The sequence below is a fragment of the Leptonychotes weddellii genome, chromosome 10 (assembly GCF_054177405.1).
Source record: "Leptonychotes weddellii isolate Sample4059 chromosome 10, ASM5417740v2, whole genome shotgun sequence".
Lineage (NCBI taxonomy): Eukaryota > Metazoa > Chordata > Mammalia > Carnivora > Phocidae > Leptonychotes > Leptonychotes weddellii.
In genome coordinates, this window is record NC_138378.1 from 56,035,787 (window position 1) to 56,053,003 (window position 17,217).

At 37.6% G+C, this 17,217-nt stretch overlaps 1 protein-coding gene across 3 annotated transcripts in view; it reads right to left on the reverse strand.

Annotated features, from left to right (window-relative positions):
- SRBD1 (S1 RNA binding domain 1) overlaps window positions 1-17,217 on the reverse strand; it is a 197,884-nt gene that overhangs the window by 163,656 nt on the left and 17,011 nt on the right. For all 3 annotated transcript variants that reach the window (XM_081833502.1, XM_081833501.1, XM_081833503.1), the window contains exons 5-8: window positions 7,828-7,994; window positions 5,855-5,972; window positions 4,662-4,800; window positions 305-401 (exon numbers count right to left, since the gene is read on the reverse strand). In XM_081833502.1, the coding sequence (XP_081689628.1) occupies window positions 305-401; window positions 4,662-4,800; window positions 5,855-5,972; window positions 7,828-7,994 (521 nt within the window). The remainder of the gene's footprint in view (window positions 1-304; window positions 402-4,661; window positions 4,801-5,854; window positions 5,973-7,827; window positions 7,995-17,217) is intronic.

Here is a 17,217-nt window from a genome sequence, read left to right on the forward strand (position 1 = left end):
GTCTCACATTTAAGTCTCTAATACAATGGTTTTTAAACTGTTCCTCAGAGCCCTCCACTGAGGTATGTCAGTGTAAGGAAGATGAGCAGGCAGAGTTCCAGGCTTCCTGCCTAGAATTCAATTAAAGCAACATCACTTTTATCTGTTTTATATGTTAGAGTTCTATTGCTTGAACAAAGAGTTCTGCTACCAAAAAAAAAGTCTAAAAATAAAGTTTTTAATGAACACTAGTGTTAGCACTAACCATACAACCCTTAACAGCATGAGTCCACAAAGCAGAAAACGCTAAAAAAGAGTTACTCACAATTTCCGAATGAAGTCAAGCGTGTCTTTGTCTTTAGCAATCATGTCTGCTAAAATATGCTGCACTCCTGTTTCAATATCCTGGAGTGCTGAAAGTCCTTTAGGAGAAGTTTAAGGGGGAAAACAAAGCAAGAACTACAGATTGGTTCTTTAAGTCTACAATTAAATCATAATAAATTTATTCCAGTCAAAATGAACCCTTAAATTGAAAACCTTAAGACAGAGAAGTATCATAGCAGTGACTAGCTTACCTCTGCAAAAAAATAACAAGTCTCCAAAGCAATAATACAGGACCTTTACATATCATATAACCTAGTGGTAAAAAATGCAGCTCTGGAGCCAGCTGCCTGGTCTAATCCTAGTTCCACCACTTACCAAACGTGTAACCTTGGGCAAGTTACTTGACACCTCTGTGCCTCAGTTTCCTATAAAAATGGAATAATAGCACCTACTTCATGAAGTGTTTATAAAGAATAAATGTACTATGGGAAATATATATTAACAGAGTTATAACCTAAGGTATACCATTTCATACCAGTTACAAAAATTATCCTTTACAAGTAATTTTATTAATATTCTTATTTTGACTTATGAAGCATTTATTCACATTTTTAATGATCCATTTGAATTTCTCAAATCTCATGAGCACAAAACAAGAGCCATTATGTGGTCATTCATCTTCATAGTTGAATTGTCTACCAGTTGTGCATTATGTTCTTTCCAAGTGCTTCTGGTTTGCTAATTTATAGCAGTGACTCTTGAACATCAGGACCCTGTGATATCAACTTATATATACATTAAGAGAGATCATTCGCATTGCTTTTTTTTCCATTTCTTCTTAGTTGTTCTATTAAAGCTTTTTTTTCTTGCATTAAAGTTTGAATTACACAAGCAGTTAAGTATCATAAGTATGTTTTTCTGAGAGCATAGTTTTAATGAGTAATAGGTACAGAAGACAAAGAAAATAAGAGGACAGACTTAGGGAGTCATTAATAAAGAGAAATGCCTTGTTGGGTTTTCTTATAACTACTCTTAACTATTAAAATAACTAAAATTATTTTAAAGAAATTTAACCATTAAAATTAGTATAAATTCTGTTTACATTTTAAGAGAGTTTCCCTACGAGGGGATTTTCAGGAGTGAATTACCTTTGAGAGGTGGAAGGTTGTATATATAAAGGACCTAGAACAGCTGTGACATATAGTAAGCAGTGAGTAAATATCTGCTCTTGGGTGAGCTATCTCCCTACATCAGTCTTCATCTCAGAAAACTAGTCACTGAGCCTCAGTTGGTTGAGCGGCTGCCTTCGGCTCAGGTCATGATCCCGGAGTCCTGGAATCGAGCCCCGCCCCAGGATTAAGCCTGCTTCTCCCTCTGCTCCTCACCCGACTCATGCTCTCTCTCTCACTCTTGCTCTCTCTCAAATAAATACATAAAATCTTACCAAAAAAAAAAAAAAGGAAAGAAAGAAAAGAAAACCAGTCACTATGCACTAATTCCTGGAGTCCCAAAGCACCTTACAGCATCATTACACAAAACTTAATAAAAACACCAGGGTAGTAAGTCAGAAGTAAAGATGGAACCTATCTCCAATGAGAATCATCAATGAGAGAGAACAGAAAAAGGAAGTTATATATTTTTCTATTATAATAATAAGAGACCTTTAAAAAGCCCCCATCATTTTTGACGAATACAGTTTGTAAACTTTTTATAATTGACAAACCTTATATAATTAAAATTACACTAGAGCTCTAGAGCAATGTTTTGTATAGTCTAAGGACCCAAAAATAAAATCACACTAGGTACTTACTAAAAATATGGATTCCTAGACTTGGGGATTTTTGTTTTGCAGAGCATTCCAGATGATTCTGATACCCATTAAAGTTTAAAAAAAAAAAAAAGGGCAAAAGCACTGCTGGGGAGGTGCCTTGAGCTACCTTTAGAGCAGTGGTTCCTAATGGGAGGTAGAAATTATCAGAGTCACTTGGGTAGCTCAATCACATTACATTACCTCCTTCTCAGTCCAACTAGAAAGAGAAAGGACTGGGAAAAGAGTCTTGTGTGTTTGAATAAGCATCTGCTTCCATCAGAGAGAACTGATCACTGGGGCTTAAGACAGCCAAAAATAACAAGAGTTCAAAAAGTTTAGCACCTCAATGAAATCAGGAGGATATAAGGACCACAGAAGCAGAAAATCATTATCTCCTCTGTTGTAGTGAAAACTTTCCAGCCAGATTCTTCAAAGCTCCACGACTGTAACAAAAATTGAAGGGCCAACACTTCTTTTCACTTTATCTGCAATACGGCTACCTCTTCTTCCACACAACAGAGCAATCAGCTACTCCTCCTTGTAAACAACATGGGGATATTCTGAAAATTCTAGGATGTAGTTCATCTGTGGCATGTATATCTTTTTGATTCAGACCAAATTCTTATTGGTCTGTGGCAAGTAAGAAGTGTCTTCCACTTCACACTGAAATAGTTGGTTTCTTAAATATTTCTCTGAGAAATGATGGGAATGATGAAAATACATCTTTAGAAAAATAAGAGAATTGAGGATGATCATGAGTATGTGTATAGCCCAAGAAATGAGGGGACAGAGAAAAGAAGAACACAATCCAAGCAAACTTTAAAAACCAGTATCTAGCTTGTTTGGAATTAATTGTAATTCTTTGACATTTATAATCAGAGTAAAAGAAAGAGGGAATAAAGCAAACAGAAAGTTCAATATATGTGCTAGTACTACTGTAACTGCACTGAGCCCTGACTGAGCCCCATTAACAGAAGTATCACTAAGTGTCCATCACCATGTAGTTCATGAGCATCACCATATATGGCCATGCAAAGAGACAGAGTTATCAAACCTACCCAGTAGGAACTCAGTATATGTGCAAACTAAGGAAAACTTGGTAACAAAGGAGGTGAAAAGGAACAGAAATCGATCATTAAAGAGTAAGAACAGACAAACCTTTATGCACCTGACATTTTGAAAACTCCAATATTTGATTCTAAGAAAACATACCATCACTGGGGAAGAAAGTTCCCACTGTGGCTGACCTTAATGCTTGGCTATACAGTCTCAGCTTCTATTAAAACATTAAAATTGCATCATTTGAAAATCTAACTAAAAATACACATTAAAAAATAAAACAAGTGAGTTTTACTCATTTCGATCCATCTCTAAATTCAATACTTATTTGCTTTTTCTTTTAATTATTGCCATTTTCAAATCAGATATTAAGATGTGTATATTTGTATGTGAATAGATACAGACACTCATCCTTAATTTTTTATTTGCAAACTCACATTGCTGAATAGTTTAAAATGAATGCAGGTTACAATATGCTAGGATTCCCCATAGTGTAGTACAGAATGTGGATATTCTTATCAGAGACTGACCCCTATAGACACTTAGATCTCCTAGCCAAAAGAATAAACAGAAGACCAAAGAAACTAGAATGAGAATAGGACTTAGGAGAGCACCAATCTCCCCATCCTATCCTGTCAGAGCACTCCTGTAAAAAGTCACTCTTGCTCAAAGAGCTCTCACTCTAGGGCTAATTTTGCCAATAAAACCAATGTATCTTGACATGTATCAGTTGTCACTTTCCATGGGTTTCTCTTAGAAATTCTCTCTCCCCTACCCTCCTCCCATCTCACTCTCCTTCTTGTGCACACATACACAAAAGGTTAGAAGATACATTTCAGAAAAAGACCCTTTACTCCTGGAGAGTAGAAGTGTGGAAGCAGGACTTCACTTTATAACTAATATATGTCAGAATTGTTGAGATTAGTTTTAAAAAGTAAATATGATTTTTATAATTAAATAAATTTTTAGAAATAGAATCCAAGTTTTAAAAGAAAATATAGGACATTCTTTATAACCTTGGGACATGAAGAAATTTCTCTAAAAAGAAAAAAAAAAAAGCAAGTATCTTAGAGAAAAGATTAGCAAAACTGAAAAGATTAATAAATTAACTATAATAAAACTAAGACCTTCTATTTTCTGTTTATTTAATAGACAGCATAAAGAAAGTGAAAAGAAATTACAAACTGGGAGAAAAGATTTGTAATACATATAACTGGGAAAGAATATCTTAAAAAGTACTTATAAACTAATTAAAAAAAAAGAGAAACAACACAATAAAAATGGGCAAAAGACTAGAACAGGCACTTCAAAAGAGGAAGCTGATGCCTAAGAGGAGGTATATGGGGATTTGTTTATTAGAATTATTTATTCTTATATGCTACAATACTCTTGTATAGTCATTACTTAATGAAAAAAATTTTTAAATAGTTTTCAAATTAAAAAAGGAAGAGAAAGAAATAGGGATGATCTCTTAAAGTAAAGCTGGTACCTTTTATATTGGGTCTAATGTAAGATAGCAGATTGAGCTGTCCTGGATTCTCAAGCAGTATCTTGGCTGCTCCTTCTAATCCCAACTGCTTTGCTCTCTGGGCTTTGGTGCCTTTGCTTCCAGTTTTATATGGAGCTGACTAGAAAAAAAAAGTCAGAAAATATACCATATCGTTGTTTTAAAAAGCAAGTCAAAATTAAAACACAAAATCAGAAGACATGGCGGGAATGCTAAAGACATCCTTTTCTCAACCCTTTCCTCTCCCTTCAGAGGTGAATTAATACTAACCAGAGACTACTAGCTGTACAAAGATGGTTATTCCTTATGTGATTCTTTAGACTTTTCTATTCACTTCACATTAGTCATTTGTTTGTATTCACTCATCTTAAAAACTCAGTGCCTGGACTGCAAAGACTGTCAGGTCCTCTCCTCAACCCAAGGGAGCTCCTCTAATAGCTGCTGACACACAATGCTTCTACTTCTTAACACACATTCACTCTTCAACCTGAGCCAGTGGGCTTCTCTTCCCACACCTTGCTGAAAGTGGTATCCCAAAGAGGCACAATGATCCCCTAATTACCAAATATACATTTTTCAGTCCTTATCTTGCCAAACCTCCCTGCTACGTTTACTTACTTAACTATTGATCATTACCTCCTTCTAAGACTCTCTTCCCTACAGTCTTCCATGGTGTCATCATCTCCTGATTCTCCTCCTACTTCCCTGACCATTCTTTCCATGTCTCCTCCTTCGGTTTTCCCTTCCTCCACCCATGCTTCAAAAGTTAGTGTTCCTCAATGGTCTATCCTGACTTGTTTACCCATAAACTCTCCCTGAGTGAAATCATCCATTCTCATGGTTTTAAATACCAACTACATGCTGAAGACCCTCACAGCTAGGTCTCCAGCTGAGCACTCTCCCTTAGGTTTCTCAATTCCATAACCTACACTCCTTTGTCTCCCCACTCAACTGGGAATGCCTTGGAGACAAGGACTCTGTATTACCTATCTTAGCAAACCACACAAAAAAGCATTTGATAGATATTTATTGAATAAGCACTTTGTTGAATTAAATAATGATGGCTGATGACTTTAGCTTTTTATTTCCAGATCTTTTTTAACTTTATATAAAAAGATCCAAATCATAATATAATTAGGTAAGTATGATATTAAAAGATTAAAAGAGTTCCTTACCACATGTTCTAGTTCTTCAAAAGTTTTACAGTTCAGCAAGGTTTTTAACAAGCACTCAGACATCTTTCCCTCCTTCTTAATTTTTTGGATTGTACTATGAACCTTCTTTGCAACAGCCCTGAAAATAAAAACTTTTGTAATATACAAGATTTATGTGTCAAAACTTCCTTTTTGAAGCTATCTCAAACTTACAGGAATGTTGTAGTTGAGATAAAAACATTTTCCCCCCTTCTGGACCATTTAAGACTAAGTTACCATTACCCAAATATTTTAGTGCATATTTTCTATAAATAAGAATCTCCTCCTACATAACAATACAGCCATCAAAATCAGGTAATGAATATAGATATATTACTATATTCTAATCCACAGATCTCACCTAAGTTTCACCAACTATTTCAATAATGTCCTTGAAACTGCTCAGAGTCCCAGTCAATGCCCCCACTTACTCAGAGAAATATTCCTCCATTAATATTCAATGTACTTCACTATTAATAGATACCCAGGAAATGAACTCTTTTGAAGTGTTTTTAATAGAAAAAGAAAATAATAGGAATCTTGACATAAAGTTTCTATTTGTCCCCCACACAACCAAATATTATTAGAATATCTTTAATTTTTAATGTAAACTATTCCTGCTTGTTTGTGACACTCTCCTCAATTTCAGATCCCCAAATCCTCAGATTTTCTCCATTACCTTGAATTCAACCAAATAGAAAGCTTACTTCAGAATTTGTAAACTACTGGCCTTCTACATGTGACCTGTAGATGGTTTTGTCTGGCCCAGAAAGTTTTTATATAAAAACTCAGATTACCAGATTCTTTGGGGAAAAAAAAAAAAAAATAGGACAAGCTGGCAAACTGGGTGGACAAGCCTGCATGTCAGTAATCAGCTGGAATAGATGCTAACCCTCTTATGAGTTAGGATCTCGAGTTTGTATCCCTTAATGCTTGATTATACTACCCTGGGCCTAGAAGACTTAAATCTGAAACCACCTAATTAGCTAGTCATTTATACTTCTGGGCTGGCTAATTGATTTTTCTCTCAATGAAATATAACTCTCCAACTATTAGCATCTTAATCCTCCTGGCACTAAAAGAACTTCAACAAAAGGTGTAGAAATCCTAGTGAGATGCAGGTTCCCCCCAAATCATAGGAAGATTATTAGGTTGCTTGTAAAAAATAACTTTTAGCACTTTTAGAATGGCTTGAAGGTTAAGATTCTATCCAATTTTAATCAGATCCTTGTCATAGAGTTGAAGAACACACACATTAACAACACAGTGCTTGGCAGGTAGGAGATATGCAATAAATGCATGAATGGTGAAGAGTGTTTAATAAACTCTACTGAAAAATATAGTTAATCTTACAGTCTTTGCATGCTTATTTCTGAGTTACTACAGTAAGTCCAGAGAAATAATTTTTAAAGGATGCTTTTCATTCTATAACTATACAAAACTTAAAACTCACCAATACCAAATTACCATGCCCTTTAAAAGATCAGAAAAAGGAAATATACATATTTCCCACAAACTCTATACTGCCAAAAAAACTCTCCATTTAGGGACTTCATAGTATTAAGAGGACAGTTTTACATAAGCTATTTAAGATTCAGACTAAAATGTATTTTTCTCAGTTTCCTTCCTTTGCCATTATGCACAACTATTTCTATGAGAGAATATGACAGTCAAACTCTTAGGCACACACTTTTAAGGCAAACCTCCTTTCTACCCATGCATGCCTGAGCTATTCATAAACACTCCAGCAGAGGGACTCTGTACACACCTAAAGAAGTAAAATGGAGCTGACTTCCTCTGTCAGAAGGCGACTACATTCAATTACAATAATTCAAGAAAACAAAACAATGGAACTGTTGAAATAAGCTGTCATTCACTTCCTCACTGTTTCTCCTCACTGGCTCACATGGCCTCTTTCGCCCCCCAGTAGGCTCATCCCTTCCCAGGTTTCTTACCGGAGCTCCTCCAAGGTTTGTCGAACTTCTCTCAAGGAATCAGCATCGAGGTTATTAATAAGCTCTTTTCGATACCGTATAATGAAGGGAATTGTGTTATCATCATTAAAGAGACGAATAATGTTGGCACAAACCCAAAGTTCAATATTAGTTCTCTCAGATAAAACCTGCAAATTAAGGATACTTAGTGATTTAAAATCCTGAAACTTAAATATCTATATTATAATGTATGGTTTAAATATAGAATCAAATAATGTTCTCCAGTCACTTAGAAACACTTGCAGTGATTTAAAAAAAATACATACATATACTGACAATCATAAAATAGTCATTTCACTAATTCAGTAAAATAAAATCAAAGCCACTCTGTAATCATTCAAATTCTACAGGGCTCAATAAGACACATTTTTCACCTCTCAAGATTAGCAGCAAAGTCAAGGAGTTGGTAACTCATTATGTTGACATGTGTCAACATATGACACAGTGTTGTCTCACTGCTAGTGAGAAAGTGCAATGGTATAACCTCTGGAGGAAGAACAATTTGGCAGTATCTATCAAAATTTATAATGCATAAACTCTTTGACCCAGCAATTCCACTCCTCAGAATTTATCCTGATATATTCATACTCCTGGAAAATGATATTATTTATAGTGATATCTTTTGAAGAACTTTTTCCAGTATGGAAAAGTCAGCAAAAACGTAAGTCTATAATGGGAAACTGGTAAATAAATCATGATACGATAAGAGTAGAATGTATACCATGCAACTAATCTTATGTGAAATGATATGGAATGACTCACAAGACCTAGGAACATGGCTTACTTTCAGAAAAGGTAATTGATTGGATGGTTAAGGATAGGAAGACTCTTCTGTATCTTTTGATTTTCATATCATACACATATACTACATATTTGAAATAATTAATTCTTTAAAAAAAAAAACAAATCTATAGGTTTCAGGAGAATGTACATGTAAGCAGAAAAGTTTAGGGAAGTCAGCCTGAAGAAGAGAAAGAAGGAAAGGCAATTTCAGTAACTGTCCTCAAAACCTTGCAGATTTTTCAAAGTACAGTACAAAAGGTATAAATTTTATTTTTTTTTTAAGATTTTATTTATTTTTTGACAGAGAGAGAGAGACAGCAAGAAAGGGAACACAAGCAGGGGGAGTGGGAGAGGGAGAAGCAGGCTTCCCACTGAGCAGGGAGTCCGATGCGGGGCTCCATCCCAGGACCCTGGGATCATGACCTGAGCCGAAGGCAGACACTCAATGACTGAGCCACCCAGGCGCCCCCATAAATTTTATTATTATTTCAATCTTGATGCCCAAGATCAGCCAAAACTGGAAGGGGAAAAAAAAACCAGAAAAATCACTAAGGAATTATCAAAATCAACTAATTAACAAAATCAAGTCAATATATAAAATAGAGTGAATTTCAAAACTACAGGTGAAATAAGAGGCTGAAATCCAGAGATTATCAAGGGAGGATACTCTCATTCTTCTGGCCATCTTAAATCCTGAGGCCTACATCTTATCGCGTTTTGATGCATTAATACCATCTCTCTGGTGAGTGAGAACGTTAACTTCATATCTCCAGCCCTGGCTCTCTTCCACATGAGCTCCAGACTCATTTAGACAACTACCTGAGGTATTTATTCTCTTGAAAACATAATGGGCATCTCAAACTTGGCTTTGCAAAGTGTTCTTCCTCTCAGACTTATTCCTTCTCCAGTTTTCCCCCTTATTATGTCCAAACAGCAGTTCAAGCCAGAAAACTAAGTCTAACTCTTTCATTTCATTCAACTCTTAAATCCACTCTATCACAAGAACTAATTAACTCTAGCTATAAAATATTTCTGTAGTCTCTTACTGTTCTTCATTTCTTCCTCCCCATACCTGTCTAGTTCAAGCCAGGATTACTCAACAGCCTGTAACTATTCTTCTTGCACCCACTCCAATCCCATCTATTCCAGTCTCCGTGAACAAACAAGGATTATCTTTTTTAAATGTATATTGGGCGCTTGGGTGGCTCAGTGGGTTAAGTGTCCAACTCTTGATTTCAGCTCAGGTCATGATCTTAGGATCGTGAAATTGAGCCCCACGTTGGGCTCCATGCTCAGCAGTGAGTCTGCTTGATGTTCTCTCTCTCTCTCTCCCTCCCACTCTGCCCCACCCCCCTGCTTGCATGCATGCACACACACAGGCTCTCTCTCTTAAATAAATAAATCTTAAAAAAAAAAAAGGATAAAATGTATATTGAATCATGTCACTTGACTAGTTAAAACCTTTTAATGATTTCCCATTGCATTTAGAATCTAAACTCCTTACCACGAACCAAAAAACATCAGCCTCCTGCCAACCTCATCTTATCTAGTCTTCCCCTCATTAGAAGCCAGCCCCAGGGGCGCCTGTGTGGCTCAGTCGGTTAAGCGTCTGCCTTCAGCTCAGGTCATGATCCCGGGGTCCTGGGACCTCAGTGGGGAGTCTGCTTCTCCCTCTCCCTCTGCTGCTCCCCCTGCTTGTGCTCTCTCTCTGTCTCTCTGTCAGTTAAATTAAAAAAAAAAAAAAAAAAGCCAGCCCCAATGACTTCCTCTTAGTTCCTAAAACAAACCCAGCTGTTTCCCTCTTTAGAGGCCTTCCTGAGGTTGCTCTATCATTCAGAAATGCTGCTCTTGCTTGTTATCTTCCCTGACCCCTCCAAAATCAGACTCAGTAGTATTTTCTCAAACTGGTACCTCTTCCTATTTCTTATTCCAACCAACATCATCTTCTACCACAGAAATCCTCAGGGATATTATAGCTACCTCCTCCAATACCATCTTCCTACCATGTAGCAGCTATATACCTTAAGAGTACTTGACCTCAACTCCACCTCCACAGCATTTTGTTCAGTATCCAACTGTTTTATCATTAACAGCCAGAGTGTGGCCAGAAAGATTGGTCCAGTCAGCATGAAGCTCAAGATTTGGGTTGAAACTCTGGACAGTTTCTTCTAGAGAAACATGGTTTGTACACATAGATTCTTAAAAGCTGAGGATGGCAGTGCTAAGAGAATCCTGGAAAGATTGTGTCAGTGCACTGATCAAACTTTTCCTGTTACAGAGGTCAAGAAATATCCTTCATTGCGTAAGCTAGTTCGAGACGGGTTTTCTCTTACTGCAACCAAAAGCATTCTAGTCAATGTCCTCAGTATCACTGTGTGTTCCCTATCATGACCAGCTAATCTGTCACCAAGGAAGCAAACTGAACTTCTAAAATGTCTGTTCTTTCCCCTCAAGTTCCCTTTCTGCTAATATCATCTTTTATCTGAACCACAGAGCAGTTTTGTTTTCTATGTTTTCCACCCAGCTTCTCTGCATTACTGATTACATTTTTAAAACACAGATATAAATTGGGTATTTTTTCTCTTTTTCTTCTTCTCAACACAAGTTCCAATGACTTTTATCTACATACTGGTAAAAGTTCAACCACCGTGGCATAGTTTTAAAATCTCTTCCTAAGTGTGGTTCCAAATTGCACTGTCTTAAAGGAGTAAACAATCTAGAAGGGAAGGCAAATGTTAATGCAATTAAGTACAAATAAAACAGGATGTGCCAGTGATATACTGTTTTCAGAGAAAAGAAAGGTCTCCCAGGAGTAATCAAGGAAGGCTTCCTACAGCGGTAGCATTTCAGCTGGCCCTTAAAAGATAGGCAAGATTCTAAAAGACAGATAATGAAAAATGAAAATGACCAAATGCTCATCATTTTGGAACTGTGTGATTGTTAAGAGAAACCCATGGGTTCCCACTATCCTAAACTACCTCAGCTACTGTTAACTGAAAGGGGCTCAAACATAGCCCAAGATCCACATTTGGGTGGTACGTGGTCCTAACAAATCCAGAAGCATCATATGTGTTAAGGGAGTGTATACTGCTGCTTATGTAGATTTGCTCCTTGAAATTAAAGACAACAAAACTCCATATAAGCAGTCTCCACTTTTGGGCCTCCAAATCATCCAATTCCTTCTGTCTTTAGTCAAATGTTTATTTTAGCTCATATTATATGCCAACAACTATATCAAGCCAGTGAAAATGAAATGTAAAATACCAAGACTCTCTTCCCAAGGAGCTTACAAGCTAGAAAGAAGAAAGACAGACAAGTAGTTAAAATATATTGTGATCTGTACTCTGACAGAAGTACATATAGACTGTTTCAAGAACACATGGGAGGTAGAAACATCTAATTCTGCAGCGATGGAAAAGCAACAAAGAGAATGAAGATACCTCCAGGCAGCCAAATAGGGACAGGAATTCCACGAAGAAAGAACAGCATATCAAAAACCACTGATGAGAAACCACTGCACATTTTTTAAATTGCTGTAAGTTCAGCAATGATAAAATGTACAAGGGGTGTTGAGATGAGGTGAGAAATGGAAAGGTGGATAGAGCTAGATGGTGAATTCCATGTAGTTTGAACTTTATTCTATACTCAATATTAAGGCACTCAGTGACGATCTGCTCATTACTTAATTTCAGCTGTTGAGTCAACCTCCCTGTGCAAATCCCTGTGACATTTTACAAATCAGTGAGATCTGTGGACTAGAGAAAGTGGCTCACAGTGTGTGGTCCTCAAACCAGTAGCATAAGCATCACCTGGGAACTTGTCAGAAATGCAAATTCTTGAGCCCCACCCAGATCCACTGAAGAAGAACCTCTGGAGTAGGGCCCAGATATCTATGTTTTAGAAAATGAGGCGCACAACAAAGATATAACTAAAAGAGCTAAAAGCAGAGATCAAACCTTAGGGATGGGTAAGGGTTCAGGCCAGAGAACTACTATAGTTTTTACTTTTAAGCTATTCACACTTATTACTATAATATTATTTATAATTAACTGGTTAGGAATGAGAGTAAGTAAAAAGGAAGGCAGTCTCAAGATTTTTTTCAACGCTAACACTTAAATAAGAGAAGCAGTTTTTGTGACTGTTGTTTGAAGCTAACACTTGTATAGAGTTTATTATGTTCCAAACACTTTCACATATTCAGTATTAACTCAAACTATATGACATAGGTATTATTACTCACATTTTATAGATAGGAAAACTAAGGCCCAAAAAAGTTAATTGCCCAAAGTCCCACAAGCTACATTACCTTTTCAAAAATTTGATTTGTGTGCAAAGCAAGATGATTTTTTTTTAGGCAAAAATACAAATTAAACAAAGAGCCTCACTTCCCTTCCTGAATCCCACTGCAGATGAAACATGGTGCCTTCATACTGCCCTCTGGTGTCTAAAACTGCCAACAAAATGGCCTTCTCCCAAAGTGTCCTGAGATTTACTCCTCCAATCTATATTCCCGTTCCCTTAAAAAAGAAAATATCTGAGTATCAACAAACTATAGCCTTAATCATCCTGGCAGCATCTATATTTTAAAAGAACTAAAATTAAATTAAATTCTACTCTAATGAATAGAATTGAGAGAGAGAATTTTCTACTCAAAGTCATTTCCCAATCAGCAGTTTGACACCTCCTTTCTCAAAAGCTTTTGATTCCTGCTGTTCTCTTTATCCCTGCCTATTTATTTTATTACTTATTTTATCACACATAGAAGCTTCCTTAAAGCTTTTCCTGCAAAAGGAAAAACTAGGCTGTCAGAAGTCAGAAGAGTGGTTAAAAGAAAGAGGACAGAAAATTGGAAAACCATATAAAGGGGATTGTAGGGTGCTGGTAAGGTTCTGTTTCTTGATCTGGAAGCTTATTACTTTCGAACATTCATGAGCTATATATACTTCAAAATAGTATGTATACTTCAAAATAGAAGTATATATACTTTCCCTCATTAGAAGCCAGTCCCAGGGGCGCCTGGGTGGCTCAGTTGGTTAAGCGTCTGCCTTCGGCTTGGGTCATGATCCCAGGGAGCGAGTCGCACACCGGGCTCCCTGCTCAGCGGGGAGCCTGTTTCTCCCTCTGCCTGCCGCTCCCCCTGCTTGTGCTCCTTCTCTCTCTGACAAATAAATAAAATCTTAAAAAAAAAAAAAAAGATGCTTTTTAAAGCCCATAACAATACCAGCTAAATCATAAAAACAAAAAGGGCTAATCCAATTGTTTTACTTAATCCCTCCTGGAACAAACAGGTAACCTAATGGGTGGTGTGTGCTTATATACAGAAGTGCAGTGAGAAAGCCAACTCAGACACACTCACCTCCTTCCAGTCCCACTTCTTTCCCCAACTTTGTCATCCCATGGTCACATCATTCCCCATCATCTCTTGCAAGAAAAATGGCTAATAAAGAGGGTTTTGCTTGCTTTTCCTCTCTAATTTGGCAAACTTTACTAACATATATGTGGCTACTCCACTCCCATATTCCCAGCCCCCTCAAAATAAAGAGACTCTAACAGCAATCACCATTTTGAAGCATTTAATTTTCTCAAAAACTGGTTGTAGCTAGTTACCTCTTCAAATTCTAAAAAAGGTCATGGTATTTGTATCATTATTTGCATAAATATATAATGTTTTTTAACGAAAACTAGTTTCTGATAGCAACCACACATTTGCAGTTTGGGGGAAAGGGCTGAAGAATAGGTTGCTTCTGCTCAAGGGACCTGGAAATTCCCAAAGCCTGAGTAAGAAATGGACACAAAGTTTGTTTATACATAAAGTCTGTAAGTAACCTAAGTACTTAAGTATTGGCAATGCAGTTTTCCCTCCCCAAACAAGATGGTAATGTTCCTGAAAAACCAGTCGACTTTTCAGAGTTGAGAAACACACCATGAAGGGAAAAACAGAGGCTCATGATGACATGGTGGACAGGGGCTATGGGGAACAGCACATAAAATGAAAGAAATAGGGCTGCCTGGGTGGCTCAGTCGTTAAGAGTCTGCCTTCGGCTCGGGTCATGATCCCAGGATCCTGGGATGGAGCCTGGCATCGGGCTCCCTGCTCAGCGGGAGCCTGCTTCTCTCTCTCCCACTCCCCCGCTTGTGTTCCCTCTCTCGCTGTCTCTCTCTCTCTCTGTCAAATAAATAAATAAAATCCTTAAAAAAAAAAAAAAGAAGGAAATAGAAATGACATTTCCCACATGACCAATTAGTAAGGATTTAACAGTTAATTTCCATTGACAATTCCTTACTAACTAGGTATCTTTCAGGATTTCCCCAAAGAACTTGGCCACATATTTTGTTTTGTGACAGGTAATAAGCATATCACAGACATTTCAATGAGTCTGCTCCTCATCCAATGGGTCAAGGCCCTTCTGACTGTTGGACTCAGCACTGGTGACTCTCCCTCTTCTTAGTCTCCTCTCCCCTAACACCTGCCACTGCTGTCCACCATGTTTGGAAGCAGGAATGCAGTGCCAAGATAAAATTATTCTCTGCTGTTTATGGGGGGAATAAGAAAGGAATGGAAAAGAAATCCACATATACCACAAGAATTGTCTGAAAAAGTAACGCAAGGTTGGACAAGGAGGACTGCATCTGGTTAAACAAAAAAACCCAAATGCAAATCACACCTAAAGTTCCCCGGGCAACCCCTAAAGCCATCTAGAAAATGCTGAGCTTACTAGTTGTCAGGGTGCCCGGTGAAAGTGGCAGCTGTAGCAGCCATTTCTCCCAACTCACAAGCAAGGAGTGCCAGATTCCAAGAGCAGGATTGTTTGAACTGTCAAAAAATCCCTTCCAGTAAGGAGGAGGAGGAGGAGGAGAAAACAATGCTTGGAATTGAAAAGAAAGAGAAAACTGAGAAAGTGCCTTCCTCAAGTCCTCATGGTTTTCCAATTTCTGGTTCAAGGCCTTTGGGAGCCTTGATCACACTTCGTCCCTTCCATTCTTTGAAAGACCCCTGTGTCCTTGGTAATAAACTCTTTTCTGTTTCAGATCATTAGAAGCAGGTTTCTATTACTTATAACCAAGAGATAATGGGCTAAGTAGGATCATTTTCATCACTTTCTCTGTTACACAGATTAGGGGATGGGTGTGAAGCAAAGGGTCACAGAGTAAGGAGCCCTTAACTTTGAAGAACTTATCTCTGCATTTCAAGAGACTTCATGGTCTCTGAAACCTTCTTTCCTCCCTGCTGCTGACTGTCCACTACTAGAAGCAGATCTATGTCAACAGCAGAGACATAAGCTTTTAAGTGTTAGTGAAAGGAAAGGGAAGTGGGACACATCCATCTGTCCCTGTGAGTCTGGAATGGAACTAAGCAAGGGGTCTGCATTTTAAGAAAGGCTTCAGATGAATCTGATGTAGGTGGTATATGAATCATCCTTTTAAAACATGACCTTCTAGGGGGGTGGAGGGTAGGGAGAAAAAGCAAAAAACAAACAAACAAACAAAAAACATGTCCTTGTAGACCTAAGTGAATAAAGAAAAAGATGGTATAGAAAGGAGCCTAATGATACATTGCTTCTCCAAGAAACTTTGGACTGTTCAGTTCAGGAACAAGGATGAGAAGAAAGTTCTGAGGCAACATTCTACTCTTTCGTGGGCCAGAGAAAAGAAAAATCATAATTAAAAAATAATGGTGATGTTCTACTAATAGGTAACAGAAGAGACAACATGGGGAAAAAAAAAAATTCCTCTGAAGAAAAAGGTAACGCACAGCTAGTCCCAGACTGAGAAGTAGTATTTGGAGCAAGCAGAGGCCCCGGGCTCTAAGCAGTAATTCACAGAAGGGGAAGGAGTACCCATCAGAATCACCATAAGACAGACAAGAGGAAGGGAGGTCACACGCATCTACCCTGAGAGGCACTACCATAATTAAGTTTGAAACGTTCCCAGTGTGTGTTGGCACAGACAAAAGGTTGAGAATCACCATTTAAAAATCACTTTTCCGGTCTTCTCTGCCATCCCTAAAGCCAACCAAGAAATTGGGAGAAATCCAAGGCAGCTCAAGTTGGAATTCAGATAGACTTTTCCTAAGAAATTTCTAGACCTTGTTTACAGTATATTACAACATTACTTTAAGAATTAGAGCTGTACTAAGGCCAATGTCCCAATCACTCACACTACTTTTATAGGGAAATACAGTCCAAGTTCAAAACAAAACCTTCACAATGAACTTATGAGGGCCCAGTCTGTTGGTGTAATCTCTCTATAGACTCATGTTCACCAAAACACCATGGCAGAGACACCTCACCTGAGGTCAAAGCTCTTAGCTCAAGAGCTGATGATGATGAGCTATAATATGAAACAGCATACCTAGGATAGGAACCAGTGGCCAAAGCCTCCAGAAATCACTGGCAAAAGATGTCCATCGACAGATGAATGGATAAAGAAGATGTGGTATATATATACAATGGAATATTATGCAGCCATCAAAAGGAATGAAATCTTGCCATTTGCAACGACGTGGATAGAACTGGAGGGTATTATGCTCAGCGAAATAAGTCAATCAGAGAAAGACATGTATCATAT